The sequence below is a fragment of the Aedes albopictus genome, chromosome 3, assembly GCF_035046485.1.
Source record: "Aedes albopictus strain Foshan chromosome 3, AalbF5, whole genome shotgun sequence".
Classification (NCBI taxonomy): domain Eukaryota; kingdom Metazoa; phylum Arthropoda; class Insecta; order Diptera; family Culicidae; genus Aedes; species Aedes albopictus.
The window spans coordinates 64,177,114-64,199,231 of NC_085138.1; the positions used below are offsets into that span (position 1 = coordinate 64,177,114).

At 38.4% G+C, this 22,118-nt stretch overlaps 1 protein-coding gene across 5 annotated transcripts; it reads left to right on the forward strand.

Moving 5' to 3' along the window:
- The first annotated feature begins 3,942 nt into the window (after window positions 1-3,942).
- Window positions 3,943-22,018, forward strand: LOC109413683 (putative sodium-dependent multivitamin transporter). 5 transcript variants are annotated; one of them, XM_029871648.2, is made up of 8 exons: window positions 3,998-4,085; window positions 4,567-4,779; window positions 17,998-18,131; window positions 19,429-19,650; window positions 19,716-20,056; window positions 20,124-20,766; window positions 20,829-21,236; window positions 21,306-22,018. In XM_029871648.2, exons 3-8 carry the CDS (start codon window positions 18,021-18,023, stop codon window positions 21,357-21,359), a joined length of 1,779 nt encoding a protein of 592 aa, XP_029727508.1. In that variant the 5' UTR covers window positions 3,998-4,085; window positions 4,567-4,779; window positions 17,998-18,020; the 3' UTR covers window positions 21,360-22,018. The 5 variants fall into 5 exon arrangements, with proteins under 5 accessions (XP_019542940.3, XP_029727508.1, XP_062698790.1 ...); XM_062842806.1 differs by having other exon boundaries at window positions 4,071-4,085; window positions 4,450-4,779; XM_029871643.2 differs by lacking the exon at window positions 3,998-4,085 and adding an exon at window positions 4,092-4,362 and having other exon boundaries at window positions 4,450-4,779.
- Window positions 22,019-22,118: the final 100 nt, after the last annotated feature.

Below are 22,118 nucleotides of genomic sequence, written 5' to 3' on the forward strand. Positions count from 1 at the left end.
GTAGTTTCAATCTGAAAGGTTCCAATACAGCATACTCAGTAGGAAAATACGTACACAATATATTGTTTAGTTGAACAGTCAAATTTATCATTATTCAATGGTAGTTTATGGTAATTTTATTGGAAATTTTTATCAGGGTACAATAAACAACTAATTTTTGAACTGTCATATCTCGTAAACCAGTGAACCTAATTGAATGAAATTTTTACGTTTATCAACAATATATTGATGCCTGATACGACATTATAAAATGCAATGTTTTCTCACGGCGAATAAAGTTATACGGGTTTGACATTTTCAGCCATATTGAGGAAAAGATGTCAATGATGCACGTATAATAGGTTGATAAAATATGAGATATAACATATAAGATATGAGTCAAAATATGAGATTTCTTGATGCACTCTATGAAAAGTAGCAACATGGTGAACTTTTTTGTGAAAGAAAAAAGTTGCCTATCCTAAACATTTTGGCCACCCCCTGTAACATTTACGAAAGCCGAATAGTCAAAGGAAACTCTGTTATGATTATGTTATGACAAGAGCTAGAAGTTTGGTGTCAAAAAACAAATTGTAGATCGGTTCAGGGAGCACAACTAGGCACAACTTTGCCTAACAAAGAATTTGTAACGCAATTTGGACAGAGTTATAGCGGAAAGTGCCCAAAATAGAAGCCACTGCCCAAGTGGCTCGGTTCCCTATTTATTCAAAAAGTCAGTCCAAATTGTCTAAAATGACTTATGTTATGAAAATATCTGCTAGTGGGTCGTTCTATAACAACCAAAAGTGGGTCGCATGCTGAACAACTCCTGAAAGAGTCAAAAGTATGAGTTTCGGATTCAACCAAGCGAACTGGTCGGCGTTATGTCAAAAAGGACCATGTGCCTTTTTCCTTATTTAAAGTTTACAGCTCTGTAAGTTTTGAGTTTAAAAAAAATGATTTTTTCCACAAATCTTAATTGCTATTCATCAAAGCATCACTCTGTACTGATCGCGAAAAAATGTAAAAATTAAGCTTGAAACCAAGCAGGTTGATCATTGATTGAACTTCCACTCTGATCGAACGATTTTTGACAAGCCAACAACCAACTACATTACACACTTAAGTTCTTACATATTTGATAGAAATTTAGTGCACAGGAAGGACGACAATTGACAAGAATGTTGTATATGTGAACCGAAAGTTTGAAATTTAAAATTTTTGTTATTACGCTGATGATAACGTTTTTCAATTTTTATGATCAGTCAGAGTTGACCAAGTATGACAGTTCAATATCTCATGAATAATTCGCCCCCCTTAATGCTAGAACTAGGTAACTCGTTTCGAAAAGTGCGGATAAAAATGGCTGGTAAATCTTATCCTGGTATAAATCAAACTCTTTGTTGGCCTTAAAAGTTGAATTAATATGTGTTTTCGGATTTTCAATTGACAAACTTGTGTTTATTGTGGTGTACGTTCAGATATAAACAAATTTCTTGCGATTTCGCAAAACCAGTTACCTAGTTCTAGCATTAAGGGGACGAATTGTTTCTAGAAATAAGGGTTGTCCTTAATTCTATTCAAATTTTTAATTTACTGTAGAGTATATCGAATATTGTAACTACTGTCTGCGTTCTGAAACCAGTTCTGCAACTATGACTTTTTCAACCAGAAGGTTTAGACATCTGTTACAATTTTAGTTTATCCTTATGTTCTGGAAAAAATGAGTTCAAGTTGTTGCTTGCAGTTTGCATTTTCAGTTAGTTTTACACGTCACTCAGTAGTTAAAATTTCAGAAAAATTGAACTACCAACATATTATTAACCAAATTTCTATAAAAAACAAACAAACATTTGCCAATCTCCAACGATTTTTTTTTTTTTGCAGAACTTCGGTGAAGCTAACTTTAGTAAAACTCTGTTGAATTTCGATAGACTTTTACATAAATAAGAACACCTGTTAAATGGTTTCCATAAAATAAGTGTGTATAAAATATCTAACTAAAAATTTCAGGAACTCATGTGACCATCAAGCATGAGGATCCTAAACAAATATTAGATGTTTTCTCTCTCGACGTAATTACAGAATAGAATTTTCAACTCGATATTTTTGATAGATTTTAAAAAATTTGCACGGAAAACACGATACAAAATGCATGGGTTGCATTACCTTTCAGTTTCAATGAAATTTTAAAAGCTTAGCAGAAGCATGCCACTAAATTTTCAAGGACTTAGTATACAATCTATGATTTCTATATTTTGAAAATAAATGACAGAATACCTTAAATCAGCGTTTCTCAAACTATGGGTCGCGACCCACTGGAGGGTCGCGGGCTGATTTTTGGTGGGTCGCGAGGGCTAGGGCAATATTGTAATAAATGTCTTATTTATCTTATGTCAGCTAGCCATTGTGTAATGTACAAATACTCCCTTGGAAAATCGACAGAGTTATTTTTAGAAGTGCGGCGTCTCTTTAATGCTATTCAAAATTTTGTATTTAGTCTGGAGTACATTTAATATTGGCTCTACTGTCTGTGTTCTTAAATCGATCCTGAAACTATGAGTTTTCAATCAAAAGAATTTTTTTGTTGCTTGCAGTTAGATATTTACATACCAAGTTCAGCAGTTAAAATATAAAAAAAAAATAGATCAAAAAACCAGCAAAAAATTACCAAACTTCGACAAGAAACCTAAACTTTATCGAACTTAAGTAAAGGTTAACATCGGAAAAATTCTGATGAGTATCGATAATCCGAACTTTCGCATAAATCAGAACTGAAAAATGATTGCAATAAAAATATAAATAAAATAACTGTGTCTGACTATCAAGCAGAAATATAATTCTGAAAATTCAACTTGATGTCTCATTTTGTCATTTTGTAGTAGATTTTAAAGTTCTGCAGAAGTACAAAACTGCTACTACATCTTCAAAGAATTTGTATAAATATTTTTTGTTTTGTTTATTTTTAGAATATGTGAAAGAAAACCAAAAACCTGTTTTGTATTGTTGCTTGAAGTCAGACTTGATTGGAAACTTGGAAACTTAAATGAAATTATTTAGACTAAGAGTTTACCGAAACTGGATGTTTTGGCACCTTAATTTTACTTAGGCTTTTCTAAAAAAAAAACAGAAAGAGTAAAATAGTTCCAAAAAAAACTATTTACTACTTACGTAACGTAAGTTAATTCAAAGCCTATGGAAGTGATGAAATTATTAAAAAGTCAGTCCAAATTTACAAAAATGACGTATTTTATAAAAATACGCTCTGGTGGGTCGCAAATTCTTTAAAAATCGAAAGTGGGTCGCAAGCTGAAAAAGTTTGAGAACCCCTGCCTTAAATCAATGGTGTTCTGTAGTTTTGCAAGGAGCAAGACTTGTTAAATATATATCTGCAACTTGCACACCTATCTCTAATTCTTGGAACAAAAAGTATACTGAAACTGATCACAAAAAGAGTACTGTAAATAAAAAAAATGTAGGTTTAAGTGCAACATTGCGCAAGTCAAAAAAATATTAATTATGAAAGCGATATGTAATAGTTAAAAAAACAATCCAACTTTTCTTTATGGCATATTTTATGGGTCGCCAAATTTTATAACAATCGCAAATGGGTCGCAAGCTGACAAACTTTGCGACCCCTGAATAAAAAAAAACAATGGCTCAGAAAAAACATACTTTCTCACTAAAATTTTAAAAATCGTTATTTGTTTAAAATTTAAAAACCTATTCGAAAATTAATCAAGAGAGTTTAAATTGTAACTGGAGCAATGTGATAATGTTTTAGTAAATATCTCATAGTTTGAATATCAACTTGAAATCGGTGCAAACAAACAGCACTCAGTTTAATGAACGCTCCTCCTACAACTACCGTACTTATGAGAGAGATTACCCTGCCTGTGTGAGAGTGAGTACCACAAAACGTGACCGCGACAACTATCTCTCCCGTTTTTGCAATCGCTCTATTACCTCCCCAGGGCAGGCATCTGTCAAAAATCAGTCGCAAGCGCGCTCTCGTCGCAATCGGACGTGATCCCACTAAGGATTGCCGCGTGATTTTTTTTTTGTGTATCACACCATCACTGGGAATCTATAGGCTAAACGAGACGGTGTGTGCAAATTTTGTTTTATTTATCCTAATTTAAATGCTTACTAAATTATTGCATCGCCGGTACTACATTGTTGCGAATCTGTGACAGCGGGTGGCTTAAAATTTCGTTCCCGTGTCACCATCGTTCACGGCGGTGACGGTCGAAAGCCAGTGGTTGAAATTAAGTGAATTTTAATGATGCGACGGGTGTGAAAGTGCCAAAACGTAAAAGGAGAAAACATCGAAAATTATGTTCATTGCGTTGCCGAAAGCTAGTCAACAACATTATTGAAACGGTAGTGAAATGGCAATGGCTCTTCAAAAATAATAGCTGAAATGAAAATAAACTCACTGAACTTAACCTCAAACTTCCCCGTTTGCAGTGACCACAACAAAACAACACACATAACTCAGACTGGGAATCCAAAGTAGTGTGCAGTTAGAGCATTTTTTTATGTTTTGTTCAGTGTGTTTATCTTGCGGTTTATTGGTGCCTGTAGGTTTTCGGCAGTCTGCCAATCGTCATTAGCGGTAATTGGTGGCGTTCGAAATTTCGTCACTGGTACCCCAGTACCCATCAGCCAGGGAATAGGGGTCAAAGTCAAATTTCAAACTACACACTACTACATTGGAAAAAGGGAACACTGCTGTTGCCCTGCCATCCCTTCGTTACATAATTTGTAATTGATTCAATTGGATACTACTATTACGTGGTAAGTGGAATCAATCAGCATGTACTCAAGTGAAGCTTTTGTTTATTGATTTTCATACTACTGTGACGTCATTGATTTCATACAAAACGCAAGGTCGAGTAAATAGGAACTAGTGGTTTACTAAAGGTTCTTGGTGAGAGTTTTTAATGCAAGAGCGAAATCATAAGAGCATAAGAGAGAGTGTTTAGGGCTTTGAGTGCACCGATATGGTCAATATAAGAACGGTGAATGAATTCGAAGTGAAATTAATTCAACCGGTCACGAGTCAAGTGAAATCAATCATTCAGAAGCATACCGGACGAGTAGTGCGATGCGTATTTTCAAGGTCATTCACTAAATAAATGAACGTACTAAGTCGGCTTGCTTGTAGGCTTGTGATAACACCTAGAAGGCGCAAAAGGTGTAACGGAAAAACAATGAGTAGATCCTGGATGTGAATAACAAATGCAGAGCAAAATATAATAGAGGGTTCGATATGCGCCGCCAGATAGCATTCTTCTTCTTGGCATAACGTCCCCAGAGGGACAAAGTCTGCTTCTAAGCTTAATGTTCTTAAAGCAGTTACTCAGTTATTAACTGAGAGCTTCCTCTGCCAATGACCATTTTGCATGTGTATATTCGTATGGCAGCACGAAGATACTATAAAGATCCAAATTTGACCGAGAATCGAACCCGTCCCCTCAGCATGATAAAGTGAATACCCACGCCTTTACAGCTGTGGCTATATAGCTCGGGTAAAATTACCCACCCTAGCATCTCTTTGATAAAAAGATCACTTGAACTTTGGAGTTTAATAACGGGAAAAGGTTTGTTCGCATTAGAGACAACACTCAGTTAATAACTGTGGAAGTTTTTTTTATATTAGGGAATACAAAAAACTGAGGAAGGGCTCATTAAACACTCAGCTAATAAACAGGAAATCAATTGAGCCAAGAGGGTTATTTCACAATTTTTGTTAATTTTGCGGCAAGCCCAACAAAGTTTCGTCTCATGTTGATGTCGGTGGAAAAAATAAATCATTCTATTCGAAAACAAGCCCGATAACGGCATAGATTGATCCCGTTTTTTGCGTTCTTATACGTACAGACCTCAGACGTCAGACAAAAAATAAGAAACAAAAAAATCAATTTTAACTACAACATCGAAGAAGATTGACTCCTGCAAAAAATGACAATTCTCCCAAATTGTTTCTATGGAATTTCTCTGTTTTCGGGGGCAAGTGTGACCTACATGATGTTGGCATCGAAAGTGCCACGGAAAAGGTAGGTTTTCCCAACGAAAGGAAAAAAATATGAATTTAATTTTTTCGAATCAGTGTAATCAGTTTCGTATCTTATAATTCCGCCCTATGTTGCTTATCCTTTGACAGATGGATAACAGTGGATAACTTACACTGAGGAAGATTACAAGTGGTAGTCGAAATACGCGTATCTGTCAAAGGATAAGCAACATAGGGCGGAATTAAAAAGTATGAAACTGATTACACTCATTCGAAGGAGGGTATTCTGCTTAGAGAGTTCGAAAAGTCGGTACAAGATGAATTTGATGGGAAAATAAATATTTTCGTGACGCACAAAAATACATTTAATTTAAGAACAAGATTAATAAATTACAAAAATGAGCTTCAATTTTACTAATAAATATTTTCTCGAGCACAAGAAGTTCATCGAACAAATTCATCTGAAAATTATGATCGTTGCTTGCTTATTCGCAGTATTGTTCGTACAGTTGAAAATCGGAATTTTTGACGTGCGAAAATCGGTTTTGCTCCGAAACCGCGCGTCGGACGTGCATCGGGTATAGTGCGCTGGATAAAGGGAAAGGTCCGCTGTCCAGCGCACTGTGCCCGACGTTAGGTTTCACGTATGGATTTGGAGAATAGTCGATTGTCGGGTGTGGGGAAACTTCGGGTTCCAACCGCGACGACAATAAATGCCTGGTAGAACTTTCAGACTAATGCATCGCAATGCGCTCAACAAGCCGTTGGATTTGTGCTCGAAAAAAAAGCGAGGCAAAAGGCATTGTTTTGAGAACGCTATTGACCTTCAACACAACCAATCAATAAAAGATACATGTTTATTTCAAATATAGGTTCCATTTGTTTCAATTCTGAAGTTTGATTTGTTTCGAACATGTTTATATTTGTGGCCTGAACAAATAGACAATGATTTTGGGTTTCTTAACCTCAAATTTCTTTCGTCCATAATATTTGTTTCTACGTGTAAGTTTACCGAGTGCCTTTGCTGTTACGTGAAAATATTACGTTATTTCTTATCGTTACAGAGCAATTTGACTTGGTGTTGTTTTTCAATATTGCCGAACAAATCGCATTACTCATTCAGTGCAGTAGCGGAACGATCTCGCAAAGAACGATTGAATACTGACATTAACAGGGTGCCTAATCATAATACAAAATAAAATTCCCTGAGTTTTCCAGGGTTTTCCAGGAGGAATTTCGAAAGTTTATAATTTAAAAAAATCCTAGAAAACAAAGGGCAAAACTGTATGGGAGGTAATCCATCCCATCTACAATAATGACTCATATCTTATCTGAAAGGTCTCTACGAAACATGAAAATCTCTATATGGTTAGAAAAAAGGTATAGTTGACACCGTTTTGGGATTTTGTATGGGATATCCAATTGTATAAAAGGTTTATTTTAATAGTCTCATCAAAGTGAAAATTTTTGACAATTCTGGAGCATTGGCTTCTTTAGCGGTGTTGAGATAATTCCATATTCTGAATCTGCATGCCAAACTGTGCCGAAATCCTAATTTTCATGTATTTTGGTGCCCGGAAACCTATTTAAAAATCAGTTTGAAGTTTGTATGGGAGCGATTTGTCGCATCACCCCTCGGCGCATTTTGTACTGGGCTGAGTTGTCAAGCAGTTGGCCCAGCTGTCAAAAGGTGATTTCGAAAAATCTCTTTGAAATTGATTTCAGGTACCAGAACAAAGTCCGAAAGATCTGAAAAAAAATCGTAGTGGCTCAGAAAAAGGTGCTCTTCCTTATGAAAACAAAGAATCAATACATTTTTCAAAATTCAAAAACCCAATTGAAATTGTCCGCTACTGTGATGCTGCAAGGGCTGGCGGCATGATCTGTCAAAAACGAATCACTTCATCACAGCGTAAAAAGCTGGATGAAAAACTATATTTTTTCTCCCAGTATATAGAAATTTCATCCCATAGAGATTTTTCTTGTTTTGATGAAACCCTTCAGATAAGGTATGAGCCAGTAGAGTACACGAGGTGTACCGAATGTGCCCATTCTCTCTTTCTTCTTCTTCTTCTTATTCTTTCTGGCTCGACGTCCCCACTTGCGACTTGGCCAGGGAGTCGAGAAAAATTTCCCGACCGGCGACCGGAACGGGAATCGAACCCACCGTCTCCGGATTGGCGATCCATAGCCTTAACCACTAGGCTAACTGGAGACCCCTCCTTTTATAAAAACTATTTACTTTTCAAAAACTATGCTGAAATATCCTCAACACCGCTAGCCATGATGGTCTCCAACAGCGGAAGGTCCGAAAGAGCTTGAAACTATTGAGAAATCATCATGTCTACAGGTCGTAAGCCCTGATAAAGTGTGGAACGTTTTGATGGCTGTGATCCCTGACCATCATGTCAAAACCCAGGGATACCCAAGTGACCATACTGTTAGGGTGTAGGGGTTGCATGTGTGAGGCGCATATATTGACAGGCATTGCTATGGACCGTTAGGGCTGAGTAGGGTCGAGGAATGGATCTACGATTGCTGAATTATACTGAAAAAGTCGTGATTCAGCAGTGGTGGCACCGCTTTCCGCTTTTGTTCCGCCTTGGTGGTTTGTGTGGGGTGGTGCGTGTCGGTGTGTGTGTGCTTTGGGACTGAGGGGGTCGTCGTTGATAAGGCCGACATCATTGAGTGCCCAGTTTTGGCGGTTGTATTGGTGACGATTTCTTCAGTTTTAAAATCTCATTTATACCACGCACAGATTTTTGGGAAGAGGGAGTACTTTGTAATGCAAGAGAGGGATTTAAACTCTGCGTTACGGGTTGGGCGAGGTCATGCAGATAGACTCAACCCAGGTGACCGTGCGGCTCGGACAGTGATGCATGAATGAGTGCGGTGTGGGTGAGGTGCGCTGCCCTGTGGGTGCAGTCTAGTCCGGGTTGGAGTGGAAAGAGACCCTTCTCTACTCTAGGTCGGTTTCGGTTGTACGGGCGTGGTAGTGTTTGTCTTATTTGTGCCGTGTTGTGCGTGATTTGCGGCTCGAGCTGCGTGGTTACTTGGGAAGTATTGTGCTCTGTAATCTAGATTTTGGTTTCAAGGTGAAGCTAAGGCTGGGCTGTGCCTCGGATTTGTTGGGCGCAGGTCGGGAGAGCTGGTGGCAGTTTGTGCTGGGGGTTTTCTCGATTGGTTATTCACTGATGGTGGCCAGTCGATCGACTTATCGGTGCTGCCTGTCATTTGGTTCTTGGGGTTTGTGCTCTCGAGGTTCGGGGCGTTGCTTCGTTGTATCTTTGCTTTAATACTAATATTCATTGTTTGATTTAACTGTTTTTTACAGGCGTTTAACTCATTCTATTTCATAGATTGCCAAATTTAAGGGTAATGGTTCAATAGGGTGTTAGCTATCAGAGTGGATTAGAACGAGTTGGCGCCTACAATACACCAACACTGACACACACACTCCAATACTTACACGCACACATGCACCTACAACTAGCTGTAAAAGACCAGTGGGCGGGACAATGGTGCCTACCGAACAGTTGTAGGTGGGGTGTTTGGCTTAGCTACATGACTTGGTCCGGCAAGCCCATAAACATCAATTGGTAGACGTATTGCCTAGTGAAAAGACAACGCAGATGGCCGAAAGCCAGGGGATGCGTTGATAATAGCAGAATAGCAGAATAGCAGAAAACTATGCTGAAATATCCTCAAAAATTAGGTAAAAATATGAAGGCAAATGATCAATATTTTTTGTCCAATAAATTTCATCAAATCGCTGAATTCTTCCAAGATGTTTTCTTCCAAAATAATTCCAAAACTTATTTTGGGAACTAAATTGCTTTGATATTTACACCATAACATTATTTTTAAAAGAAATAACCCTCTTAAAAACAGGAAAAAAAAACATTTAGGAGTTCAATTAAATAATCTTATAGGCCATATGACGTTAAAATTCCTTACACAGTTTTGAAACTGAATGCCTGTTCTCCGTGCTGGAGATGTACATTGCAGATTTCAGTTTTTTTTTCCTATCCATGATTCTTCCTTGAATTCCTTCTTGCATTTGTACGGTAATTCCTCCTTTAAATGATTTCGCATAGTCACACAGCATTCTTCCCGCTGGTTCTTACTTGCATTTCTCGTTTTTTTTTTAAGTTTTTCTCTGGCTTTTTCCAGTTTTTAAAAGTTCAATCCAGAGTTTTTTGCGTATTTTCTCTCATAAATAGTTTCTTTCTAGATTTATTCGTTTTTTTTCTAAGAGTTGTTCTTGGGATTTCTACAAGAGTTCCTCCCATCCCCATGGAATCTACAGAAGTATTTCACAGAGTATCTGCTGAAGAAACTCCCTCCAGAGGATTTCTCGCTGGATTCCTTCCGGAAATAAATTCAAAATTTATCAAGAGTTTTTCCAGGAATTTCCTCAGTGGTTTTCCGGGATAGCTGTCCAAACGTTTCGCTCGGGATTTTGACGAGATTTCTAGAGATTTATCCGATATTTCTCTTGTAAATTCCCTATACGAAATTTCCTAGGTTATCCCAGAAGACATTCCGAAGAAAAACTTCTGGATAAGACCTCCGGGAGCAACTATTTTAGAAATCCTAAAAGGAGCATCCAGAAATTCGGGACAATTTCTGGAAGAGATTCCGGGATGAGTTCTGGGAATAATGCCGAGAAAATTTGTGGAAAAATCTCAGATGGATCACTGCAAGGAATCTGCTTAAACAGTCTCTGAATAAAAAAAACGGGAAGAACTCTATGAGAAATATCAGCAATAGCTCCTGAAGGCACTCCTGAAAAAACAGAAGAAATTCCAAGGTAAAACCAGAAAAACTCTGCCCCAAGATCAATACCGAAATTAATCTTCTGTGAAAAGTCCCGGGAAAAACTCCTAGAGAAAAAATGGGTGAAAGAATTCTCGCGATAACTTTTATGAAATATCCCAGCTAAAATTTCTGTAGAAATCCAGGAAGAAACTCTAGAAGTAAGCCTTGAAGTAAGTCCACAGAAATTTATTGAAGAAATTATAAGACAAACTTCGGAGGAAATCCTGCAGATTCGTCAAAAACCTCTTGAACATCCTTGGATTCCTCTACTGGAAATTCCTGGAATAACTCCTGTAACAAATCTGTGAGAAATTCCGGGAAGGTCTTCTGGGTAATTTCCAAGACCAATATCGGAAGGAATCGTGGACATTATTCAAGAGGAATCCCGATAGAAACACTACGAGAAATTTCACACCAACATCTGCGATCTATCCTGAGAGAAACTCTTGTGAAGATCTCGGGATCAATCTTGGTTGAAATTCCCTGAAAATGTCTTTGAGCAATTCCCAAGAGGCGCTGTGGGAATATTTGCAAAGAAAAATGCCGTGCAACGGAAGAAGTCGTGTGAGAGATCCTAGGAGGTATTACAAAAAAAAATCCAAAAAAAATAATCCAGACATAAATCCTACTGGATTTGTAAAAAAAAAACCTCTAAATGTTCACACAGATCTTGTCCCATTTGATTGTAGTGGACTGCTTTTGGTGGGAATCGTAGCCACAAACGTAGGTAATAATGAAGATGTTTTTCGATCGATCGGCTTCATATTCAATGACTACGAAATTACTGACTGTGTGAAGAGGGGAGCGAAAATGAAAATGTTCGTTTTGAATATTGAGTGCAGAGATAATCAAATTCGTGCTGTTTTCAGTCAACGACTTTGAACATTTTTCACCCTGGTTGAAAGTCTTTATAATAAAGACAAATCAATCAAATCTTAAGTATTCAAATTATTCCCTGAGTATTTTCGGTTATTCCCTGTTAAATAAAATTCCCTGAGGATTCCCGGTTTTCCCAGGTTGTATACACCCTGAATATTTTTTTGTTGTTGAAAACGCAGAAGCAACTACAGTTCACGTTCGTGAGGAGCATATAGGACAACCCTACCTTTAAATAATTAACCCTAGCAAGATTTCGTGGTCAATATAACGTAAACATGCACGCTGCACATGCACCACTCCAACGTGGTGTGCCTAGCGCAACATATTACAAAAGTTTGTTTCTTACATCTTTAGCTATCATTTACAGGGTGAGCCCCTAAGCTTTCTGACCGTGTGTTTTTTTGGGACACCCTAACGTCTATTTTGCCCCGAACCTTTTCTTCCATGCCGAAAGGATACACGATTTACAACACACTATTTTCTCACAATGAAGAAATTCAACCTGTTGTAAATGATGGTCATCAGGGCGAATTAAAAATCAGCCGTTATGAGCCTGTAAAGGGATATGTTGTTTTTACCTTTTCCAACAATGTTTGCCAAAAACTTGTTTAACAATAAAACTGGAAAGAATAGCCTATGTTTTAAAGAAGGAAAAAATTATGAATTCAATATCAACAGTTTCAGCGCCAAAAACTATTTTAGCAATGATACTAGAAATAACAGCCTATGTTTAAAATGTGGAAAAATTCATGGGCAAAATATCAGTAGATTCAGCATCAATAAAGTATCTTCGTGCCTGTCACACGATATGCACATGCAAAATGGTCATTTGCAGAGGAAGCCCTCAGTTAATAACTGTTGAAGTGTCCATAGAACACTAAGCTGAGAAGCAGGCTCTGTCTCAGTGGGTACGTAACGGCAAGAAGAAGACCCAATGACCATTCGGCCTAATGACCATTCGACCTAATGACCTTCGGCCGAATGGCATGACACCGATTGAAACATGTAGTGTAAGAATAGTCTATTTTACGAAACGACAACAGTGTTGATATTGACATTAACACTCTCGGGCTTGGGCGCAACCTCCTGTCAAATTTTCATTCATGAAATGAGCGATCAGCTGATCCGAAACGTCTCGTAAAATGGCTCATACTGACAATAAGTTTTTCACTATTTTACAGGCCCAACGTACTCATTTTCTTAGGGTGCCCATTATGCCCCTAACCCCCTATGCCTGGAAAAGATCGGCATCTGATTTCATATTCGCCATGTCTATACTAGGTAATTAGACTCTTCAAACTAAAGCAAGCAATGTGACACTATAGCTGCAACAATCTTGCAAATATTTAATCAACAAAAAACACTATCAGCGTATTTCTAGAGCTGGGTTTTGTTTGCATTTGATGTATATTGCGCGTTTCGCCGTAGGTATTCGCGCAAAAACGTCCAAATTCGCTTATAGACCGTCGCCAGTTAATCATGTCATGTTTGTGTTTTCAACAATAAATGCGAAAATTAGTTAAAAATTTACCGAAACCAATAAATGCAACTGCGCATATCTATTAGGGTGCCTGTACCAGTTATCGCACCACCTAAGAAAAACTGTTTCTACAAAAATAAGAAGAAGACCGACGAATGTCAACATTAAGTCAAATGATTGATTTGTTTTCATACTTCACAGGAAAAATATAAAAATGGAGCCAAAACTACTTTTAGTATTTATTACAGCGTGTGCCAATGATAGGAACCCTGTACCAGTTATGGACACATTTGTTAAGTTGGGTTCCACTTCGCACTATTTACATGCATTCCTTATGGGAGTTGCCATAACTGGTACACTATGGCGAAATAGGGTGCAAGGAGGCCGAAAAGTTAAGGAAAATGATTTATTTCTACCATAATTTGAGCAAATTGTGAAGTTTGAATGATTGCAATCATCTTTTGTGATCGTGATCTGTTGTTCACGAATTTTTTCTTGTTGATTTGTATCTTTAAAGGTTGAAAATCAACTATGGCGAATTTGAGGTACTATTGCCATAACTGGTACACTGAGCCTAGCATTTTTGCACAACTTGACGCGATCATTTTTTTTTTGCAATGCATAATACTGTATTCTACTGAAAAAGGTACGAAAGGTTGCAAGACGGTAAGATCATGGATGGTGGATGAATGATGTGCTGAATAGAGTAATTTTCGTCACTTTTGAATCTGAATTGTTAAAAAAAATCGAACAACATTTTTCATAATAGCAGAGCAGTGTGTGTACTGTATTTGTCATGTTTATTTTGTTAATAAACAGAAAAAAAACACACATTTTTTTACGTATACTGTAGTTATAGCGCATTTAGTCCACCACTATCGCACGAGTTTTCAAGAGTGCGAAAACGTAAATAAAAGTGCGCGATTGCAACAAATCAACTCGGTGTGTTCAGAGCACTTATTTAGCATAAATCAAAGAAATAGTGCGCCGAAGACATCAACTGGATTTTATGCAATCGTACACTTTTATTAACGTTTTCGCACTTATGAAGACTGAGTGCGCATTCCAGTGGCAAACTAAATGCGCAATATTCAAACCGCAATAAAATTATAGACATGTTTTAAAATGTTCCAATAAACACTCGTCTGCTCAATCCCTACGTCTAAACTGCCACTTTGTATATAATTGCCCTGTGGCCCATAGGGTTTACATAAAGAAAGAGACAGTGATGCATAGAATAATTTATACTTTTAGTTATCATCGTTGATAACTTAGATTTAGCAGAACCGACGAATCACACAAGGACTTTTCATCTGCACCTCCCGCCATAAAAAAGAGATCTTGTCTAGTAAATTCCAACTTTTCTGGTGCTATAAACATCCCATCCCTTGGCAGCGTGATTAATTGCGATATCTCTCGAAAGCGTTGCAGTAATTTGGGGACCATATAGGCGCGAGTTTTAGTGCGGCAGATTGTAAACGGACCTTGCTCTATCTTGATAGCGAGGCGAGATCGTCGTCGTCGTCTTTGTCGTTTGTCATCATTGATGAGAATGAATTGCCAGTTTTGTAGTCAATTATAAACGTCCATGGTTGAAGTCCGACGGAGCATTAAACGTCATTCAGCTTGGAGATAGAAGAAGGATTTATTTGCCAAGAAGCTGTGTACACAGTTTATCTGTACTTAAAACTTCAAACATGTGCTTCCTTTAACCGTCTTCGGCGTAAGAGATGCACGCGATTATTACCGACTGGCCAAAGTGACCACATCCGCACAAAAATATGATGTTTGAAGAGGTTAGAAGATAAACGATAGGGCACTGATTCGAAGAATAAAGTAAGTCCAATTTTGTATCTTTCAAGATAGTAGAGCCCAACAAAGGAGTGCGTTATTTTGATGTATCTCCTTGATCAACAACACGCCGATTTTGCGTACCACGATGCCAATCAAGACAGTGAATACTGTTACAAATCGAAGAATTTTCGCCTTGGCTTTACAGTATGTCAATATTGTAACCCAAACTTCAATTTTTTTTATATGTATTGACGAGATTTTTAGCCCTAGGCTAGTTCATCTCGGGACCCACGTTGTACTTCCCTTCAGAAGGAAAAACTCACATTTTGTTAGTTTGTCGGGAGTGGGATTCGATCCCGGGTCCTCGGCGTGATAGTCACGCGTTTTAACCATCACACTAGGTCCGCTCCACCCAAATTTCAAAGTGTATTGGAGGCCATGTGTAGCCGTGCGGCCGTGCGGTTGGCGGCGGCAGTCGTCTAGGCGTATCGTAAGCCTCGGAGTGTGGGTTCGATTCCCGCTCCAGTCGGTGGAAACTTTTCGTCAAACGAAAAATTCATCACTGGGCCACTGGGTGTTCTGCGTGTTTTCCGTTGTCTAATGTAAGTAATGTGTTCAGTCTGTGCAGCCTCTGGCTGAAGACGGTGTGAATTGTCTTTTTTTATTTCGCGGAATGTCCAACTATCACAAAATCGAGTTGCTCGTTATATTGCAAAATCTATGGTCATGACATAATTTCTTGAATAGAATGAACTGAAATGATGGTAGATCCTTTAGATTTTATACAAATCAATTCCAGAATAGTTTGGATGACCTAGATCACCCAAGTCATGTGTCATGAATTTACTAGCGGTGCTTTGAGGCTTTTTTAATATTTTAGACTATGTTCTGCGATCATTCAACATGCATAAAATTTTGGTTAGTATGCTGGATTTGTGACATTAACTTCGGAGTACTTTGGATGCCTTAGAGTAGTTCAGGAATGATAAACTAACAGATTATGATGGGCAATGATACATTGCAAGTCAAGAATCAGAGAAAACTGTTGATATTTAGCGAAAGGATGAAATTTGGGCAAATGTAGAATTAGAAAAATATAGACATAAAAAACCCATGTATTTTCGGCTATCATTAAAAAACGGAGGGTGCAAAAGGTCTTCAAAATAAAATGTTTGAAAACAAAGAAGATATTGCATTTCTACCAAAAGAAGATTGGTTCGGGTGCTTACGGGTTGAATGTGAATATGAGGAACACTGCACCTGGTAAAATAAACTCTACAGGCTAACTCGTAACTATTCAATGTCGCGTTTAGACTTTCGTCCAATAAAACGGACATCATTTTAGCAGCCCTGTCCCAGTCCGTGGAAAACACTTTCCAATCCCACACACTCTCACGGTCACTTTTGTGATGCAATTCAAAAATAGAATTTTCGTCAATTCATTTGACGGTCTATAGATGCATGCACGCAACATTTATGCCTCTCGGACACATGCACCGCCCACGTACGTGTTTCCATGGAAATACACACTCCCACCAGCTAAGACCACTTGAAGTTAATTGCATGGCAATCAATAGGGCTTCCTCTGTACGGCTTCAGAAAAAAAAAACGAAAATCTTTCGATCACCCGAGCTTTCACAGCTTTGATTGAGTGCAACAACTTGTTACTATGAACCCATTCATGTGCGGAAACTGGCAATGTCTTATCTGCCAGACAGAATTGATTACCCCTTCATTCAAAAAAATCTGGGCTTTTCCATTTATCTGCGAATTGTTATTGTTGTTGTTAAGTGATAGGTTTCTGTGTATTTTTTATTGAAATATCTCGCAGGAAATTTGCGAATATAGGTATGGTATACCTGAAAATAACGCTATTATAAATTAGACATCCAAGCCAACAGGCTAAACAATCGTCAATTCGCTTTGAGGTGAAACATTTCGGAATAAAAATCTGGCTGCCATAAAATCCAAGAGCCCGGCCATTGTAATAACGATTTTTGTGACGTTGGACGTTTCTTGTTGGTAAACACATTGGGTAGAGTAAATTATCGTTTTCCAAATTCGATTACCGCGTACAATCGGTGACAAAATTTGGTAATCAAATGCTGTTTTTTAACTTTAGTTTTTAACTTTAGTTCCTCTCATATTCCAGTCCGATTTGACAGAAATTTCGGCCACGATCTACGAATATCTTGAATTTTAGTTTTCTGAATTTCATTGCATTGTAACATGTCTTCAGAAAGTTTCAGTTGTTCGGAGTTGTTCGAAGACAAAAGTAAGTAATCAAGAGACGATTTCATATAATTCGAAAACGAAAGTTTGTTGACTCTGTTTGACAAACTTCTACTTCTCGAAGAAATAAATAACTTTGTCAAGCAAGTCAAACAACTACAATCATTCGGTTTCGAATAAAATTGAGAAGTTTCTCGATTACTTTCTTTTGTCTTTGAACAAACCTTGGAAACTTTTCGGCTACAACCTAGAAAGCAAAGGAATTCTGGTAAACTAAATTTTAAAATGTTTGTAAATCGAGGTAAAACTTTCAATTTAATCGGACAACTGGAAGCTGAGATACAAGGCCCCACAAACTTGACCACTTTGTATGGAGAAACAGTCTTCGATTACTAACTTCTGTCACCGACTGTATATCCTCTTTGGTTCGTTCGCTACCATCATGTTCACGAGCAGCGTTGCCACATTTAAATCAGTATTTTGCCTTTCAAAAGATTAATCAGTATCACCATTTCTGCCGAAAATCTGTATGAAATCTGTATTATTTCACTAGATTTGAAATTCTGTAAGTTTTTGAAAAATCTATATGATCTGTTTCAATTCCCAAAACTCTGTAATATTTTTATATAGAATACTGCGAGAAAATCTGTATGATTACAGAAAAATCTTCATATGTTGCATCCCTGTTCACGAATCAGACCAAAATCAAAACACGTCCTGCCAAATCAGAACAGATGGTAACCCTGTCAGCAGTGTTCATCTCATTAACATTTTTCGAATTCTGTAATTGCAGGTCAGCCGTACCATTTTGGCAACATGTCTTCGTTCGGCGTCTGGGACTACGTGGTGTTCATCGCCATGCTGCTCATATCAGCCGGCATCGGAGTCTATTACAGGTTCTCGGGTGGCAAGCAGAAAACCACAACGGTAAGCAAGATTTGGTTTTTCTGTTTTCTGGTCGGCCTGTTTGTGATACTTTATGCTTTGACTGCCAATTATTTGATCAACTTGTGGTTGATTGTTGTATGTGAAACAGTAATAATGGAAACCAAAAGAGGATGCCGGCAAAAACACAAGCATTTTCAACAATCGTAGTCAGCAATTTGCACATGTACGTCGAATAAACCTGACGACGCCATCATCTTTTATATCATCACGCGGCATAGGACTACTACATTTTTTTTGCAATTAACACTCTAAAGTCTAAAGGATCCATACACAGCGTAACAAAAAATAACTTTTGGTCTGTCTCTAGAGCAAACTTATGTGTCTCTGACAGATTTTGGGCCGCTAACTCCGAATCCGGGCTCAGATTTGCTCCAGCACGTCACAATTTTGAGCTATACCCTAATTTATAGGGTAAAATATGCGATTTTGGGCTTTTTTTACTGCCAGCCATTAAGCATGGTAATATTTTTTTAAGCAATCAAAAGGTAAATTGCTCAATTAACATCTAAACTAACGACTCATGCAAAATATTTTGTTCTACCAAATAAAATTTGATAGTTTTAAGCGATTTATGTTAGGTACGATATTTCCCATACAAGTCACCATCCAAAAGTTGCATGCAAGTTTCGATACTAACATAAAATGCTTAAATCTATCAAATTTGATTTGGTAAAATGAATTTTTTTGCATGCGTCGTTAATTTAGATGTTAATTGACCAATTAACCTTCTGATTGCTAAAAAAATATTACCATGCTTAATGGCTGGCAGTCAAAAAAGCCTAAAATCGCATATTTTACCCTATAAATTAGGGTATAGCTCAAAATTGTGACGTGCTACAGCAAATCTGAGCCCGGATTCGGATTCAGCGGCCCAAAATCTGTCAGTTTGCTCTTGAGACAAAAAAATGTTGCGCTTTGTAATAGGTTTACTAGAGATAATGTCGATAACGAGGCGTATAACATGGAAATCAAATGAGAGGGTCCATTATAAGCAACATATTTTTAAACAATCCTATTACACTAAATTCTTTTTACGCGATTTTTTACCCGATTTTTTCGAAGTTTTCGAAGACTTTTTCATGTGATTTTGGCCATTTGCGAATAACAAATTGCGTAAAAAAATCCTTTGGATTGTTAGTTCTAGTTATGACGACTTTTACATGACATGTAAACTTGTGTTGCTCAGGAATCTAGAAAAGGCTATTATGAACTTTTTTCTAACAAATTGGCATCACAATCACAATTATTAATACGTCAATTTCTTCCACTTTCCTAGGAATATCTGCTAGCAGACCGAAACATGTCCATTTGGCCAGTTTCGTTCAGTCTCATGGCCAGCTTCATGTCGGCCATCACACTGCTGGGTGTGTCCAACGAGAACTACCAATTCGGGACGCAATTTGTGGTGATCAACTTTTCCTACGGGCTAGCCACTCCGATTGCGGCGTACCTTTTCCTGCCAGTATTTTTCAAACTGCAAGCATGCAGTGCGTATGAGGTAAGATCGATCTTGCCGGTGATTTCCCAAACATTTGATCCTTGACTTTGTCCTATCGATTTCAGTATTTGGAAATGCGTTTTGGCAAGAAAACGCGCCTTGCGGCTTCACTAGCGTACACTCTGCAGATGATTCTCTACATGGGCATTGCGGTGTACGCTCCGGCTCTGGCTCTACAGGCAGTTACTGGACTGGATCAAACCTATTCCATCCTGGCGATTGGGATAGTGTGCACCTTCTACTCGACAATCGGTGGAATGAAAGCAGTGCTATTCACTGATGTATTCCAGTCGATCCTAATGTTTGCCGCCATCTATGCGGTCATCATTTGCGCTGCAGTCAAAGCAGGAGGACTTGCACCAATCTGGGAAGCGGCAGAGAAGGGTGGTCGACTGGAACTTTGGAAGTAAGAACCATGAAGGTTGCAAATATGTTAAACTATGAAAATTAATTTTGTTTCACCTAACTTTCAGCTTCGATCCGGATCCGACAGCAAGGCACACCTGGTGGTCGTTAGTCATTGGAGGAATGTTCACCTATCTATCGCTGTATGCGGTCAATCAGACACAAGTTCAACGGTTACAGACTGTCAAAGATCTCAAATCAGCTCAGCGGGCTTTGTGGCTCAACTGGCCTATTCTTTCGCTGTTGAGTCTGAGCACTTCCTTCAGTGGCCTTTGCCTATATTACTTCTACAGTACATGTGATCCTCTCGTGCAAGGCCGAATCAAAGTGCGAGATCAAACTATGCCACTGTTCGTGGTAGACGCCATGGGCAATCTACCCGGTCTTCCGGGTCTTTTTGTGTCCGGAATTTTCTCCGCCAGTTTATCATCGGTCTCAGCTGCGCTAAACTCACTAGCTGCTGTTACACTTGAGGATTACCTGAAGCCTTTGTATGCGAAAATTAAAAAGAGACCTCTGCCCGATATGCAATCAAGCTATCCCACAAAGATTATGGCCTTCCTCTATGGGATGGTATGCCTCGGAGTCGCTTTTCTCGCTCAGTTTATGGGTGGCGTACTGCAAGCGTCTCTGACCATATTTGGAGTTGTTGGAGGTCCACTGTTTGCTCTATTCTCGATGGGAATGTTCACCAAACGAGCGAATCAACGGGTAAGAGAAATTCAGTTGTGTATTGATGTATATGATAACATTTGTTCCATATTTATCCACAGGGCGTAATTACTGGTCTCGCTATTGGTTTGGCCTTCTCTCTGTGGATTGGGTTCGGGCAGCCAAGACCAGCACCGCGGATGTTGGACTTTTCGGTCGAAGACTGTGATCGCTTTGGTGGATACAACAATACCAGCCCTATGGTGATGGCTCTGAAACTAGATCGACCGGACTCAGATTATTTCTACCTGTACCGGTTGTCGTATTTGTGGTCGGTTGTGCTAGGATATATAGTAACTTTTGTGATAGGCTATGGAACGAGCCTTATCCTCCTCTGGTTGGGATATGGAGGAACGGAAAGAATTTACCTCGACAGTGGTAAAACCTGCATCAACACGGATTTGTTTTCACCACCTGTGGCGAAACGTATGAGGCGAGCTCTTGCCAAACATATTGAAAACGGAGGCGATGTAATAACCAAAAATTGTCAACCCTAACCATTCTCATTTCACCATGTTTATCTTATTCATTCATTCCAGATTGAAATCACCAAGAGGAACGGGTTCATCAAATCGGAATTCACCAACATATGATGTCGTTTCATCCATTTCCTCTGCCACATCAGCAAAGGTTAGACTGTCCGAACCTCACTAATACAGTTGAGGGAAAACTGTAGAAAGCTCAAGTTTGCATGAGACTGGTGCGAAAGAGACTTGTGTGTGTGTGGCCCCGTGAATCGATTCAATTCGAATTGCAGCATCCTCATCCATCTAGTGTCATTCTTCGTCTGAAAGCTGCTACTTAAATAGCACAAACTACTTAGGGGTACTATTTTAGCGACCCAAAACCGCATTTTACAGAACGATAATAGCGAGAACCAATCCGAAGTCTTCCAGGAATGATCGCAGCGATCAGCAACAATAAGGGTAGGAAAAAATGATTTATTAGAACTGTGAAATTTTGAGAGGCGAAACTCGAGACATTAATACAGCGGAATTACTTAACTGGTCTAAGAGCGTACTATTTTTGTTTATAGGATAATTTATTTCCAATTCAACGAATTTTCTTCTAGAAAGTGCGAGAATCGCTTCAAGTAAGTGTAGGCAAGCTTTTTTAGTGTTTTTGTTTTAAAATGTATGTAATGCGATGTTTGACACACCGCCAGGGAGATTGTTATGTTGTAAAAACTGTGGTATAGCTATGATGTTGAGAACAAAATATATACATATGAACCTGTGGGAACAGGCAACAATCCTTTGTCGTGACTTATTCAAGAAAGAAATTTAAGCCGTTATAGTCAGTAATTGTCGAAAAAAAAAACAATCAACAATACGTACGAAAGTATTCCGTAC

Excerpts from the sequence above, each read along its gene's own strand:
- LOC109413683 (XM_019687395.4), top strand. The coding sequence starts at position 18,021 with ATGTCTTCGTTCGGCGTCTGGGACTACGTGGTGTTCATCGCCATGCTG. Across the intron at positions 20,767-20,828 it reads CCAAACGAGCGAATCAACGG|GGCGTAATTACTGGTCTCGC; the intron begins GTAAGAGAAATT and ends ATTTATCCACAG. Across the intron at positions 21,237-21,305 it reads ATATTGAAAACGGAGGCGAT|ATTGAAATCACCAAGAGGAA; the intron begins GTAATAACCAAA and ends CATTCATTCCAG.